Raw genomic sequence first — 16724 nt, forward strand, 5'->3', positions numbered from 1 at the left:
GGAGTACCGTATGGAAGTGCCGTCTGGCAGTACCTGGAGTGCATATTCTGTCAGATCCGATTGGTCCACCGCCCTCCTTACCATAAGCCCCAGATCCTTGGCATGGTATGGGTTGTGGACCTGGCGTGTAATATGGGGGGCCACGGAGGCGGATTGTTGCCATAAATGTGGTGGTATTGTAACAAAGTCGGCTGTACCTTCTTGTCCCGTGACTGTGGCTGTAATCGTGATTGGCCATCCGGTCCCAACTAACGACCGATATTTGTCCTCTAATTCCCGGCTCTGTCCGGTTCTGTCATAAGCCAGGGTAACGTGGGACAGCGAATGTTCTATGTCCAACGTCCACCACTGGGGTGTAGTAGAGACATAACACTGTTGTCTCGGCCTCCATGATTGAACCATTACCCCCTTGTCCCCGCATTCCAGCCGCAGCTGGAAGATACACAGTAGATCTCGGGCCAGCAAATTGCAGTCCAATCCGGTGGTGACCACAAATTGATGATCTGTCGACTCATTCTCATAAGTTGCCTTCACCGGTTCTGAAATGGGATACTGACGCACCTGGCCTTGGAACCCCGACAAATGCTGGGTGTGGTCGGATAGTGGTAGCTGGAGTTCCGATTGCACCGAAGACATGGCTGCTCCGGTGTCGATCATAGATGGGTAATGTTGATCTCCTATCTGCAGAGAAACGATGGGTTCTCTGTCCGAATGGAGAGTCCGTATGACTAAATTGGCTCGCCAGAGTCTTGTGATGGGAAGGGGTTTGTTTGGGAGAAGTCGGTGTACCTCGTCTGCCCTCCCTTGGTGGGTACCCCCTCCTTTGCGTCGGGTATCCTCCTCCTGCCACCTGTCTTCTAAATGGACATTCCTGATGCCAGTGATCTGCGTGGCCACAGTTGAAACATGAATTATTCCCTCTATATCCCGGCCTTCTTCCGGTGGACCTATGGCCCCGCAGAGGGAGTGGCAGTTGCAAGATTGCTGGTGCATACGGCGGGCCGTGGAGAGGGGCTGAAGATCCATTTGTGTGGGTTTGATATCCTCCCCCGTGTTGATCCACCCACCCGAGGTCACAATATTGGGGTTCCAGCTGGTAAGCCACCGTACCTGCGCTCGGTTCGGGTCTCGGATCATCCTTTTTCATTACATACTCTCTTTTTTTGTAACTGGGCCCCCTTCTTGGCCTCCGCCCTCCTTCCAGTAAAATCTAACTTCCTGGGCCATCTGGGAAGGGTCGTTCTCTGTCCAATTCATGTTATTCCATTTCACAGCGGTGGCCACGGAAGGTGGTAGGCAATGCATTAACATAGCACAATATTGAGGGGAATTCTGACCATTTTGATACGGTAAGTTGCCTGATTGCCCATGGTAGATTTCATTAAAGCGTTCCAGAAATTCCTCTGGCTCCTCAGTCTTTTTGGGTTTGATATCTAGGATGGCAGAGATGTTTATGGGCTTTTGAAACGTGGCACTTAGTGCATTCAGGATTTGTGCCCGTCTATCATCGTCCAGGGCATGGGCCTGTTGAAATGCCGCGTGGTCGGCATAATCCAAATGGTTGAGATGACTGCGGCTGGGGTTAAGACCTGTTGGACTAGGGCCCAGAGGTCCCTAGGGTCTGCTTGGTAAACTGAGATGGTGGTTCTCAGATAGTCCACAAAAGCATCATGGAATTTCTTCCTGTCTGGGATTGCAGCTAGAATAGCCACCATCTCACTGGGTCTCCACGGAAAGTAAACATCGATCGTGGGCTGAGCTGCCGCTGTAGCGACATCAGGGTTGGGCATTTTCCTGATCGGTAACTGTCTCGGAGTCTCGCTAGGGGGTGTCAAAGATGGTGTAGGTAGGGGAGATTCCTCTTCAGAAGCATCTGAGTCCTCCCCTTCCGATATGGGGGGCTCCGGTTCTTCAGAACCGTCCCGGTCCTCGTCACGTGGTAACAGAATTTTCTGTCCTGTCATCTTGGCCTTAAAGGATCTAGGTCGTAGGCGTAATTGTTTCCGGATTGTCTCAAGATGCCTTTTTCATAGTCCGAGATCGGGTCCTCCACCCAACTGGGCTTGTATAACGGGGTTTCCCTTTTCTAACGGGTGTCGGGGGTGAGGAAGTAGGACCTGAGCTATCAATTGAAGGAGCTGGCAGCGGTGCCTCCGGAGCTACTAGACGATCGGCCAGAGGGGGAGGGATAATCGTCTGGGCCTGTGAGACTGAGTCTAAAGGGACTGGAGTGGCCAACATGAATTGAATCTGGGGAACAGCGACTGGATATAAATTATGATACCCTGGTGGCGCTGGAGGTGGTGAAGGCAATGCCTCTAGTGCCGTTGGGACCCTACCGGACATGGTCCAATTCTCTAGGTCGTCATTTACCTCTGTCAATGCAAGGCCAGCCATTGAACTACGTAGTCCACTCTTCTCACTCGAGTCTGCCCTTTTAGGTATCTCCCTTTCCTTCTGTGATGGGGCTGGTTTAGCACACTGGGCTAAATCGCTGGCTTTTAAAACAGACCAAGGCAGGTCAGCAGCACGGTTCAATTCCCATACCAGCCTCCCCGAACAGGCACCAGAATGTGGCGACTATGGGCCTTTCACAATAACTTCATTTGAAGCCTACTTGTGACAATAAGCGATTTTCATTTCATTTTCTGTGCGCGTTTTTTGAATGCATACTCCTTTTTCAGGATTTCCAGAGTCTTCTGGTTCCCCCTTCACTAATTGATATTGCCATTTTAGGGGCATTTTCTTGCCAATTTGATAACAGGGTATTATCTTTCTCCTCTTGGCAATATTGCCTCCATAATCCATTTAACTCTTTGGCCTTCATTCCCTATTCATTTTCCAGATTTTCTCCTGAATTTTCTTAACGATTTCCAAATCTTTGGTTCCCCCTAGTGGCCATTCATCTCCCAATTTCTTATTTAGAGCTGCGGAAAACTGCCTAAAGTCCCTTCCTTGGTCTGGGTATTTACCACATGATGCTTGTAACGGACTACCTGGGTGTTATCTAAACAATTCCCCCTAATCTCGAACTATTCCTCAGACTGCGTTGTTCGCCACTACAGTCCAAGAATGCAATTTAACTTAATCAATTCTAGTTTTCAACACACACGGAATTGAATTATCCCTGATATTCCCTCAGTTCTCTAATCGGCTTTTAACTGAACTATCACTAGGATATTCCCTCAGTTTCTAACTGAATTATCGCTAGGATATTCCCTCGGGTTCTCATCGACCCTCAGTCGTACCTACATCGACTGAAATTTAATTTTTCTAATCCGCCAGACTGACCTTTGATCTCATCGAGACGATCTTACATGACCATGGGCGAGTGATCAAACTTTTATCAGACTATGAGACAGAGGAAAACCAACATGGTCATTTTCCAACCACTCACATCGTGGGCCCATTTCCTCTCCGTCCAAGACTAGTTTAGTTCTGATTTCGCAGATGACCGGTGATCATCTGTTGAGATCCCACTTCTGACACCAAATGAGAATTTTTGCCCTCAGTCTGGTCTCAGTAAATAGACGAGTCGGATTGTAGGTAAAACAATTTACTTTATTTGTGCAGCTTGCAAGCTGACTCACTCTGCCAGAGTCTTGTCGAATCCCCAGAGTGAGTGAGGTATAGAACAAAGACTTTGTCTCATATACATTGGTATAAAAAAATGAGGTTACACACACGACCAAATAAGGTAACTTGGCAATTGTAGGGTTTCCCATAGGTTCTCTAACATTCCTTAACCTAGCCATATAAGGTAATCTTAGCAATTACTGGTCCCAATAGGCTACCTTCACATTCCTTTTGCCTGAGGCCCCTGTGATCACCCATCCCCCTCACCATAATACTCCTGACTTGGCCTAGCTACCCACCATGCTTCAGTGCCATCCCCTTTTGTTCATTTCCTCATTTGTTCTTTGTTTGGTGCATACATAATGGACCGAATGGCCTCCTTCTGCGCTGTATGGTTCTAACTCAGTAATTCAATTAACAGGGACTCCACGTTGCTGCCTGTGCCACTGATGAAAGGCCTGGCTCAGCAGCTCATTGTCTGTGTCTCTGATTAATGTGCTCAAGTCAGCAAAACCCATCATGCCCCTTACTTTAGTTTGTGATGCTCCATCTAGTTAACATAATACATATTTTCACACACAATATCCATATATTGTAGGTATCTCTGCATTAACACACTCTAACAGATCAGAGACAAATGTATTTATTTTAGATCTACCTGTCGTGGGGGAAGAACACTATTTACTATCAAGGATAAAATAAATGTCCTTCATCGGCTTTTGTGAATCATTTCAGTGGAAATGTGCTCTCCCAGGGTCAATGAGCATCAGCCCACTGGAAGCAAAGTCGTGAGACCGGCCAGAAAAGACCCACTGTACAGAACCTTGGTTAGACCACAGTTGGAGTACTGTGTGCAGTTTTACTCCCCTTACCTTCGTAAAGATATTATTTCCACAGAGCGAGGGCAATGAAGGTTCACCAGACTTGTTCCAGGGATGGCAGGACTGTCCTATGAAGAGAGTTTGGGGAAACTGGGCCTGTATTTTCTACAGTTTCGTAGAATGAGAGGTGACCATAAGACATAGGAGCAGAATTAGGCCACTCAGCCCATCGAATCTGCTCCGCCATTCAATCATGGCTGAGGTGATCTCATAGAAACTTATAAAATACTGAAAGGAATAGACAGGGTGGGTGCAGGTGAGATGCTTCCCCTGGTTGGGGAGTCTGGAACCAGGGGACACAATTTCAAAATAAGGGGGAAGCCACTTAGGACCGGTCTCGTAGGAGACATTTCTTTACTCAGAGGGTTGTGAATCTTTGGAATCCTCTACCCCAGAGGGCTGTGGGAGCTCAGTCACTGAGTGGGAAAAGATCTGGGAAATGGAGAACAACGTGGGAAAATGTGAAATTGTCCATGTTGGCAGAAAGAATAAAAAAGCTTATTATCTAAATGGTGAGAGATTGCAGAGCTCTGAGATTCAGAGGGTATCTGGGTGTCCAAGAGCATGAATCACAAAAGGCGAGTATTCAGGTACAGCAAGTAATTAGGAAAGCTAATAGAATGTTATTGTTTATTGTGGGGGAATTGAATACAAAAGTAGGGAGGTTATGCTTCAGTTATATAGAATATTGCTGCATCCTTTGAAAAAAATCAAGAGGTTTGTCCTTAAACCCGCTGTGGTTAGTATTCAAATGCCTTTGTTGTTTTGAGGGTTTTAAACTTTCATTCGCCAGTATTTCACTTTGCATCCTGAATTGCATTGGCACAATTAACCACAGCCGGTTTGAGACCCTCTGGGTGAAAACTTTCTTCCTCATTTCCATGTCCTCTTGTTATTGACACTTCAACTAATGAGAGCAGCTGCTTTCTATCCACCGTCACTGAGCCTCAATTTTATACACGTCGATCAGGTCCCTCTCAGCCTTCTGTGCTCTAGAAAACAACCCGAGCTTATCCAGACTCTCTGCATAGGTAAAATATTCCATCCCAGGCAACAGCCTTTAATAATCTTTATTAGTGTCACAAGTAGGTTTACATTATCATTGCAAATAAGTCACTGTGAAAATCCCCCAGTCACACACTCTGGTGCCTGTTCGGGTACACTGAGGGAGAATTCAGAATGGCCAATTCACCCAACACCACGTCTTTCAGGACTTGTGGGGGGAAACCGGAGGAAACCCACGCAGATACAGGGAGAACGTGCAGACTCCGCACAGACAAAGACCCAAGCCAGGAATCGAACCCGGGTTCCTGGAGCTGTGAAGCAACAGTGCTAACCACTGTGCTGCCTGGTGAATTTCCACTGCACCTCTCCAGTGCAATTACATCCTTCCTATTGTGCGGTGACCAGAACTGCACACAGTATTCCAGCTATTACTTAACCAAAGTCCGGTACATCGCCAACATAATCTCCCTGCTCATATAACCTATGCCACGTCTGATAAAGGCAAGTGGGCCGTATGTCTTCTGAACTACCCCATTAACCTATCCTGCTGCCTTCAGGGATTTGTGGACATGCACCCCAAGATCCCTCTGTTCCTCCGAGCTTCCTCGTCTCCTGCTATTCATTGACAGCTCCCTTGTTGTGTTACTCCCTCCAAAGTGCATCACCTCGCACTTGTCAGGGTTAAATTCCATCTGCCATTGATCTGCCCAATGTGTCTTTATCCTCCTGCAACTTGACCTCCTTCTTCATCGTCAACCACGCGACCAATCTTCATGACATCTACAAACTTATTTGTCATCACTGCACATTTTCTTCTGTATTGTGTATAGAGCACAAACAATGAGGGTCCCAGCACTGTTTGCTGTGGTACGCCACTAGACACAGGCCTCCAGTCACACAGCCTTCTACCTCCACTGTCTGTCTCCTATCACAAAGACAATTTTGGATTCAATTTGCCACATTACCCTGTATCCCATGTGCTTTTACTGTCTTTATCAGCCTACCATGCGGGACCTTGTCAAAGCTTTGCTGGAATTCATATGAACTACATCAACTACACTTCCCTCATCTGCACACCTGGTCACCTCCTCAGAAAATTCAATCAAATTTGTTATCCATGACCTCCCTGTGACAAAGCCATGCTGACTATCCTGATCAAACTTTGCCTCTCCAAGTGGAGATAGATTCCGTTCTTCAGAATTTTACCCAATAGTTTCCCTACTTCACTGGTCTGTAATACTGGAAGTCTGCAGAGGGATTTGGAAAGGTTAAGTGAATGGGCCAGGGCCTGGCAGATGGAATACGATCGTGCTAGTGGCCAGATGATGCCATCGTAAAATTCACCGGCGTTTACGACGGCGTCAACACTTAGCCTCAGTATCGGAGAATCCCGCCCCCCCATGTCAAACTGCTCAAGAACCTCACACTCCCTCTGACTGAATTCTTCACCCACATCTTCCTTCTCCAAAGGGATGACAGATCTGAAGTACTCACTTTACATCCTACCATTGTCATCCGACTCGATGCACAGATTACACCCTCGGTCCCCAATAGGTCCTGTCCCCTCCCTGGTTATCCGCTTCCCCTTGATATAATTATGGAATATTTTGTAAAATGTGAAATGAAAATTGCCAAAGTCTCGGAGGACCATATTCTGGGAGCGAGCTGACTGGTGGTGATTTAATTTGAGGGTCACCACACCTCAGATGAGGGGTAATGTTGAGAAGGCGGGGCCTTCCTGAATAACCTCAGCCGGTACAGGAGTTGAAGCCGCGCTGCTGGCGTCGCTCTGCATCATGAACCAGCCATCTAGCCAACTGAGCTAACTGACCCCTGGTATAGATTTAATAATTCCTGAAATATTAGCTATTCCCTGTCTCCCATGTAGTTTCCCAGTCCACCTCAAGACAACTTGCCCCTCATACCCTGTTAGTTTTCTTCTCGATAAAGAAAAGAAAAGAACCATGTAACCACCATAGCCCACCTGCATAGCAACGTGGCTGCTTTGGAGGGGGGAAGGTTCCAAACAGAAATGCAAACTAAATATTTTCTTACTTTAAATGCACTTTCACTCTGTGATCTTTGTGAAATTTGAAACCAGGTAATTGCAACAAGGCTCAAAGAACATCAGCCCACTGGAAGCAAAGTTGTGAGACCGGCCAGTACAGCAGAAAGAAACATTCCGACCCTCCCCATTGACCACTGTCAGAATGAACAAAATGCAGCCCCGAATGTAACCGAGAACAGAAACAATAACAGAATCCAACCCCTGTGATCAATTGTGAACTTGATGTCTCAGCACAATGAATTACAAAATCCCTTTCGACTTTGAGCTCTTGTGAATGGCCTCTGCCCAGTATGAACGCGCTGGTGTCCCTGCAGCTGGGATGGATCACCGAATGCCGTCCCCTATTCAGAGCAAGAGAATGGCTTCTCCCCGGTGCGGGCTCGCTGGTGCACCCGTAGGTTGGACAAGCGACTGAATCCCTTCCCACACTGAGAGCAGCTGAATGGCCTCTCCCCAGTGTGAACTCGCTGGTGTGTCTGTAGGTTGGATAACTGAGTGAATCCCTTCCCACACTGAGAGCAGGTGAATGGCCTCTCCCCAGTGTGAACTCGCCGGTGTGTCCGCAGGGTAGATGGATCACTGAATCCCTTCCCACACTGAACGCAGGTAAATGGCCTCTCCCCAGTGTGAACTCGCTTATGTACCTGCAGGTTGGATAAGTTAATGAATCCCTTCCCACACTGAGAGCAGGTGAATGGCCTCTCCCCAGTGTGAACTCGCTGGTGTGTCTGTAGGCTGCTTGACTGAGCGAATCCCATCCCACACTGAGAGCAAGTAAATGGCTTCTCCCCTGTGTGAACCCTCTGATGTCTCTGCAGGCTTGATAATTGAGTGAATCCCTTCCTACACTGAGAGCAGGTGAATGGCTTCTCCCCAGTGTGAACTCGCTGGTGTGTTTGCAGGGTGGATAACTGAGTAAAGCCCTTCCCACACTGAGAGCAGGCAAATGGCCTCTCCCCAGTGTGAACTCGCTGATGTCTCTGCAGGCTGGATGGCTGAATATATCTCTTCCCACATTGAGAGCAGGCGAATGGCCTCTCCCCAGTGTGAACTCGCTGATGTGTCTGCAGGGTGGTTGAATCACTGAATCCTTTACCACACTGAGAGCAGGTGAACAGCCTTTCCCCTGTATGAACGCGCATGTGTGACTGCAAGTGGGACATGCAAGTGAACCCCTTCTCACAGCGAGAGCAAGTGAATGGTCTATCCCCAGTGTGACTGCGTCGATGAGCTTCCAGCACAGATGGGGCTCTGTATCCCTTCCCACAGTCCACACATTTCCATGGTTTCTTCATGGTGACAATGTCCCATTGAGCCTGCTCAACCATTCAATGAGCTCATTTACCGATCTACCTCAGCACCATTTTCCCACACTATCCCCCATATCCCTCGATATCTTCAATATCGAGAAACGGATCAATCTTGATCTTGACCTTGAAAATACTTGATGACTGAGGCTCCACAGTCCTCTGAGGTAGAGAATTCCATCCTCAAGTGAAGAACTCCCTCCTCATCGCAGCTTTCTCTCTATTTTCCTGCCGGTTCCCCATAACCCTCGACTCCCTGGTCAATCAGAAATCGGTCCAACTCAGCGGTGAATATATTCAGTGACCCCCGACTCCACTGGTCCCTGTGGAAGAGAAATCCAAAGACTAACAAACCTCTGAGGGAAGAGATGACTGGAAATATATAACACATCTACAGCACAATATTACACAACTACAAATAATAATAAATGTACTTTGTTACAGAACCATCAATAATATATCTAATCTGTACCAAATAACAGCACTGAACATTTCTCTGATATTAATTGACTGTCCCCTTAAATGTCAGCCATCTCCTGGGGAAAGCAGCCCTTTAATTGTGAACATTGGGAAAGAGACCATCCTTTTAGCCAGCCAAATAAATGTGTCAAGCTGAGGTAGCAAAGGATGTCAATGTCTTTAAGGGAGAGAGAGACCTGAGCCGACCTTTCCAGAGTCTGCAGCCTCCCTGCATTCACTTCCTTTCCCTTCAGTTGCTGCGCATGTGCGGGGCAGAGAGACTGCGCATGGGAGCCGGAAGAGGCGTGGTACGCATGTGCTGATTTTCGTATGAGGAGTGCGCATGTGCGGGACTGAGGCGGGGACCGGAACAAAGCGGCGCACTGACCATTGTGTGTCCGGGTCTTCCAGCCTTTCCCATTGGACACCAGCTCAGCGCGGCTGGAGGGAAAAGTCTCTCCCACCCCCACGTGGTGTTCCGCCCCTCATCGTCTGTCAGAAGGGATTGACCAATGGGAAACCGGGGCGACCGGAAGGACTCTTCTCCAGCCAATTTGTGAGTGAAGATTGAGGTTCACACAGACGGAAACTCTCCTGTCTCCAGCATCTGTGAGTAAAACACTTTCTTTTCTCCCCCTTTCCATTTCTTTACCCATTCTGGTCTTGAATTGGTGACTTGCAACAACTGAAGGGAAAGGAAATGAATCCAGGAAGAGAGGGTGGAGACTCTGGAAATGTTGGCCCAGGATTTTTCTCCTGAATTTCTATCCGGACAGACAGTGATGAATTTTGCAAACTCCTTTTACAGGATATTAGGTGAGGAGGATTCACAGCCAGAAATCTGAAACCTGATGTCACGAGAAGATCTGACAGATGGCCGCCTGAAAATCATTGAACAGCAGGACTGTACCATTTGGAGGAGGCTTCAATAGATTATCCAACCTGGAGAAACATGAGGATACCCGCACCATAGAAAATACGTGGAAATGTGGGGACTGTGGGAAGGGATTCAAAGGTTCATCTCAGCTGGAAATTCATCAATGTGGTCACACTGGGGAGAGACCATTCACCTGCTCCGTGTGCAGAAGGGATTCACAGTCAGTGTTTTTCAAACTTTTTTGCCCGGTACCCATTTTTACCAACCGACCATCCTTCACGACCCAGCTTTTCGCTTACCTCTAATGTGACAGGTGTGCCTGCTTGGTCCTCTGCTTTTCACACGCATACTTTCCCATACATGTGTTGGACACCCTTCACCGATGTGGGGCGACTGCTCGGGGGAGGGGGGAGGCGGGAGTGCACTGGCTTGAATGCTCCAGGTTTTGTTTTTTTATTGGTTATTCATTCGTTTCTGTTTTGGAATGAATATTCATTCGTTTCTGTTTTGGATTGATTATTCATTAGTTTCTGCTTTGGATTGATTATTTATTAGTTTCTGCTTTGGGTTGATTATTCATTAGTTTCTGTTTTGGATTGAGTATTCATTAGTTTCTGTTTTGGATTGATTATTTATTAGTTTCTGTTTTGGATTGATTATTCATTAGTTTCTGTTTTGGATTGATTATTTATTAGTTTCTGCTTTGGATTGATTATTTATTAGTTTCTGTTTTGGATTGATTATTCATTGGTTTCTGTTTTGGATTGATTATCCATTGGTTTCTGTTTTGGATTGATTATTCATTGGTTTCTGTTTTGGATTGATTATTCATTAGTTTCTGTTTTGGATTGATTATTCATTGGTTTCTGTTTTGGATTGATTATTCATTAGTTTCTGTTTTGGATTGATTATTCATTAGTTTCTGTTTTGCGTGTATTGTGGGTGTATTTTTAGTGTATTGCTGATTGTTCTGCATTCAGCTTTGTCCTTTTGCATTGTGGAATTGTTCAGAAAAAAAAGATGTAAAACTTTATCCTCTGTGCAACATCTGGGAGGAAATCAATGATTCCCCCTTTCCATTTGTTTTCTCATTCTGGCTTTGAGTTGGTGACTTGCAGCAACTGAAATGAAAGGAAGTGAATTCAGGGAGGGTGCAGACTCTGGAAAGGTTGGCCCAGGTCTCTCTCTCTCTCTCTCTTTTAGGGGCAGCATGGTAGCACAGTGGTTAGCACAGTTGCTTCACAGCTCCAGGGTCCCAGGTTCCATTCCAGCTTGGGTCACTGTCTGTGTGGAGTCTGCACGTTCTCCCTGTGTCTGCGTGGGTTTCCTCCGGGTGCTCCGGTTTCCTCCCACAGTTCAAAGATGTGCAGGTAAGGTGGATTGGCCATGCTCAATTACCCTTAATGTCCAAAAAAAAAAAGGTTAGGTGGGGTTGCTGAGATAGGGTGGAGGTGTGGGCTTAGATAGTGTTCTCTTTCCAAGGGCCGGTGCAGATTTGATGGTCCGAACGGCCTCCTTCTGCACTGTAAATTCTATGATTCTGAAAGACATTGACATCCTTTGCTCCCTCAGCTTGACACATTTATTTGTCTGGCTAAAAGGATGGTCCCTTTCCTAATGTTCACAATTAAAGGGCTGGTTTCCCCAGGAGATGGCTGACATTTAAGGGGACAGTCAATTAATGTCAGACCAGAGAAATATCCAGTATTGTTATATTATGCAGATTAGATATATTATTTATGGTTCAGTAACAAAGTACATTTATTATTTCCAGTTGTGTAATATTGTGCTGTAGCTACGTTATATATTTCGAGTCATCCCTTCTCTGAGGGTTGTTAGTCTCTGGATTTCTCTTCCACAGGGACCAGTGGAGTCTGGGGGGGGGTCATTGAATATATTCATGGATGAGTTGGATAGATTTATATTTGACGAGGGAGTCAAGGGTTATGGGGAATAGATCATAAAATTAAGGGAAAGGCAAGATGAAGAGGGATTTCTTCACTCGAGGATGTGGTGAAGCTTTGGAATTCTCTACCCCAGAGGCCGTGGAGCCTCAGTCATCAAGTATTTTCAAGCCAGAGATTGATACACCTCCACCTATCTCAGTAACCCCACCTAACCTTTTGTCTTAGACACTAAGGGTAATTTAGCAAGGTAATTTAGGATTCTCGATATTAAAGATATTGAGGGATATGGGGAATGGTGTGAGAAAATGATGTTGAGGTAGATCGGCCAATGGTCTAACCGAATGGTTGAGCGGGCTCAATGGGCCGAATGGCCAACTGCAGCTCCCATTTGTTATGGTCTGTGTGTCCAGGACAGGAAGCAGTGAGCAGGGATCTGTCAATCAGCCCGAATCAGCACCTTTAGGAGAATTGGGAGGGTGGATATTAGATACAACAGAGAGAGAATGGTGGGAGAGTGTGTGGGACGGAGATTTACACCTTTTGGGAAATGAGAGAGGAAAGAATGTTCCAGAGAAACTAAATTTGTCTGATCTGAATTCCTATCCCGTACTGACAGTGATGTCGTTTCTAAATTGTTTTTACAGGATATTAGAAGAAGAGGAATTATAGACAGCAACCTCAAACGTCACATCCCGATCTGACTGAGCAACTAGGTTCATCAGGCCCCGACTATCATCAGCGTTTAAATCTAGGGGGCAAAATGTTTGCCCGCTCTGTCTATTTAAGAAGATTTGAAACATCAGTGTGACTGGAAAAGCACCGAGACACACACACCCGAGTGAGAGTGTTCCAGAGCACTGACTGTGGAAAGAGCTTTAATCAGTGACACAGCCTGAAAAAACATCACACCATTCACAGCGGGGAGAGACCGTACACGTGTTGTGTGTGTGGACGAGGCTTCAACTGATTATCCAACCGAGAGACACATGAGGAGACCCGGAACATGGAAAAAACGTGGAAATGTAGTGACTGTGGGAAGGGATTCAGAGCCCCATCTCAGCTGGAAGCTCATCGACGAATTCACACTGGAGAGAGGCCGTTCACCTGCTCTCAGTGTGGGAAGGAATTCACTTGTCTATCCAACCTGCAAACACACCAGCGAGTTCACACTGGGGAGAGGCCGTTCACCTGCTCTCAGTGTGGAAAGCGATTCAGTCGTTCAACCACCCTGCGGAAACATCAGCGACTTCACACTGGGAAAAGGCCGTTCACCTGCTCTCAGTGTGAGAAGCGATTCACTGAGTTATGCAGCCTGAAGTCATACCAGCGAGTTCACTCTCGGGAGAAGCTATTCATCTGCTCTCAGTGTGGGAAGGGATTCAGACATACATCCACGCTACAGAGACACCAGCGGGTTCACACTGGGGAGAAACCATTCATCTGCTCTCAGTGTGGGAAGGGATTCACTTGGCTATCCGACTTGCAGAGACACCAGTGAGTTCTCACTGGGGAGAGGCCGTTCACCTGCTCTCAGTGTGGGAAGGGATTCAGTCGGTTATCCAGCCTGAAGTCACACCAGGAAGTTCACACTGGGGAACAGCCATTCACCTGCTCTTGGTGTGGGAAGGAATTCAGACATTCATCCAGCCTGCAAAAACATCAACATGTTCACACTGGGGAGAGGCCATTCCTCTGCTCTGAATGTGGGAAGGGATTTTGTAATTCATCGCACCTGCTGAGACACCAACAAGTTCACAATTAATAATGTGGGTTGGATACTGTTATTGTTTCTGCTCTCAATTTCATCCAGGACTGCATTCCCGTAACAGCCTCCCCGAACTGGTGCCGGAATGTGGCGACTAGGGGCTTTTCACAGTAACTTCATTTGAAGCCTACTTGTGACAATAAGCGATTTTCATTTCATTTCAAATTTGCCATCCTTACCCGGTCTGGCCCACATGTGACTCCAGACCCACACAGATGTGGTTGACTCTTAACTGTCCCCCACTGTAATGACCTAGCAAGCCATTCAGTTCAAGGGCAATTATGAATGGGCAACAAATGCTGACCCAGCCAGTGATGCCTACATCCCAAGAAAAGGTTTTATCATACTACTACAGGTAGATCTAAAATAAATACATTTGTCTTGGTTCCATTGAGTCTACAGCACAGGGCCAGGCCAGTCGGCTCAATTGGTCTCTGTCAGTATTTATGCTCTACATGAGCCTCCACTCAGCCCTCTTCATCTCCCCCCACAGCATACCCTTCTATTCCTTTCTCTCAAGATACAGGCGTATTCATGCTGTTCACCTCAACCACTCGCTGTGGTAGCGAGTTCCACATTCTCACCACCCACTGGATGAAGAGGTTTCACTTGAAATCCCTATTGGATTATTGAAAATGGATTGAAAATGCACACAGCATTTGACAGAGATTGGATGAAATGTCAGCGCAGCTGGGGCAGCACGGTGGTGCAGTGGTTAGCAGTGCTGCCTCACGACGCTGAGGTCCCAGGTTCAATCCTGGCTCTGGGTCACTGTCCGTGTGGAGTTTGCACATTCTCCCCGTGTTTGCGTGGGTTTCACCCCCACAATTGAAAGATGTGCAGGCTAGGTGGATTGGCCACGCTAAATTGCCCCTTAATTGGAAAAAATGAATTGGGTACTCGAAATTAAAAAAAAAAAAAATTGTCAGCACGGATAGAGATAAATGTGTGTCCTGATAGACATTACAGAGACTTGTTTGAAAGGTGACCAAGGCTGGAATCTAAATGTTGAAGGGTATTTGACATATTGGAATGCACGAAGCTCGGAAAAGATGATGGGATTGCTCCTGTTCATTAAGGATTACATTAGGTCAGTACTGAGAGATCAACTTAGCCTGAAAGTTCAGGGTGTGGAATCAGCTTTGCTCGAGATAAGAAATAATAAGTTACAAGGTCTCTTGTGTGAGTAGTTAATGGGCCTCCTAACAGTAGTTACGTTGTAGGTAGAGTGTACAGGAAGTATTAAATAAGGTTTGTAATTAATGTACCACAATAATCATGGGTGACTTTAGGCATCAGTTAGGACGATGAGCCTGACGAATATTAATCATGAGGAAGTGACACCACAATGAGAAACTGACATCACACATCAGCAAGGTGACCGATATCCTTCAGAGACCAATCAGACATTGATCGTGCCCCATTTAACCAATCAGGGACTGATCATGGGCTGCTTGGGCCAATCAGAACCACAGGATACTACCAGCCATGCGTAGAGGTAGGTACTAGAAAGGGTTAGTGAGCTACAATTCTCTGGAGCTCGGTGCACAACACAACATGAAGAAAGAGGATAGACTTCAGTCAACAGAACAAGAGACAGCTCCACAGTCACCTGGAAGCTGAGAGCTGGTGATCCAGAGTGAACGGACTGATCCACTGCCTTTGTTAATTATTATGATTTTGTACTTATTACAATTAACTTAATAAATTCTGTGACAATATTCTTGTACCTTGAACGGTCTGTAACTAGTCAGGAGCTGCAGGTAACTTTCACAACACATTCTGACGTGTAATTAATTTGAGTGTTACAATTGAGATTGGAGCCAAACCCAGATCTTACAATAGGATCAAATTTCACATTCCATTTGGGTATCCTGCACTAACAGTGATGGCTTTTGTAAAGTCCTTTTACAGGATATTAGAAGGGGAGGAGTTACAGACAGAAATTTCACACCAAACATCATATCAAAATGTGACAGAGTCACTCGATCCATGGGAGCTGAATATCATCGAACTTTGAATTTAAAATGAGAAATGTTTGTCTATTCTTCTGCTGAAAGAGATTCTTAAACATCACTCAGTGTACAGGCACTGAGACAGGCTCATCCGAGTGAGGCATCCCTAAAAAAAATCCGTTTTATATTTTGTAGCTCACCCAAAGATGGAAATTTCAGCACATATTTCTCCATCTTGTATTTTTTAATGTTTTGTTTGCCCGTTAAATATCCTTGACCTCTGGACGTTTCATTACAGAACTCAGCTCGAAGACATCAAAACCTGTATCCGGCCTTGCCTGTGTGCCCCATTCGTCAATTCAACTTTGCAGCAGCTCAGTCCCAGCTTTGGAAACACCTTCATCTTTCTGTGAGGCCCCGGCCCCATTGAATGTGACAGGGTTCATACTGTCTCCCTGAGATTGTTGATGTAAAGTCACATCAGACCCACACTGCCCGATTTCCAATCCAATTTATTTAAAGGTCCCAGAAGCCTGGCTCCAACCTTAAATGTTGTTCTGATCCTGTCAGTAACATTATTTTGGAACTCACTAGTACCACCACATAGGCAGCCATCAACATGCATCATAAAGATGCCCGAGAGTTTCCTGCCTTGGTACCAATAAAGCACGGCAGCTTCTGCCTTCAGGTAGAGACAACCCGACTTGGACAAAACTGATCTATCTGAGAAGTGCCGTACACTCTGAAACATTGTTCAAAACATAGACAAACTTATTGAACTTCCAAAGTCTTCCATCTACATCTGGCACCTTAGGAGGTTGTAGAAACACTGCCCTCTGGAGGTGACCCCCAGCGCAAATGCAGCTTTTATGTTTCTTGACCGAAAGTTCCGAGAAAATGTCACGAAAATGGCCAAAGAAATTT

General features: G+C 46.2%; 2 protein-coding genes across 2 annotated transcripts in view; one reads left to right on the forward strand and one right to left on the reverse strand.

Annotated features, from left to right (window-relative positions):
* The window catches only part of LOC140422386 (uncharacterized), a 151420-nt gene that overhangs the window by 125947 nt on the left and 8749 nt on the right, over positions 1 to 16724 (reverse strand). Inside the window, exon 2 of the mRNA XM_072507406.1 lies at positions 7943 to 9160. Coding sequence (XP_072363507.1) covers positions 7943 to 8858 — 916 coding nt within the window. The 5' untranslated portion in view covers positions 8859 to 9160. The remainder of the gene's footprint in view (positions 1 to 7942; positions 9161 to 16724) is intronic.
* LOC140418052 (uncharacterized) overlaps positions 9650 to 16724 on the forward strand; it is a 92572-nt gene continuing 85497 nt past the window's right edge. Inside the window, exons 1-3 of the mRNA XM_072501479.1 lie at positions 9650 to 9905; positions 10105 to 10486; positions 12725 to 13575. Coding sequence (XP_072357580.1) covers positions 13084 to 13575 — 492 coding nt within the window. The 5' untranslated portion in view covers positions 9650 to 9905; positions 10105 to 10486; positions 12725 to 13083. The remainder of the gene's footprint in view (positions 9906 to 10104; positions 10487 to 12724; positions 13576 to 16724) is intronic.

The sequence above is a fragment of the Scyliorhinus torazame genome, chromosome 5, assembly GCF_047496885.1.
Source record: "Scyliorhinus torazame isolate Kashiwa2021f chromosome 5, sScyTor2.1, whole genome shotgun sequence".
In the NCBI taxonomy this organism is placed as follows: Eukaryota; Metazoa; Chordata; class Chondrichthyes; order Carcharhiniformes; family Scyliorhinidae; genus Scyliorhinus; species Scyliorhinus torazame.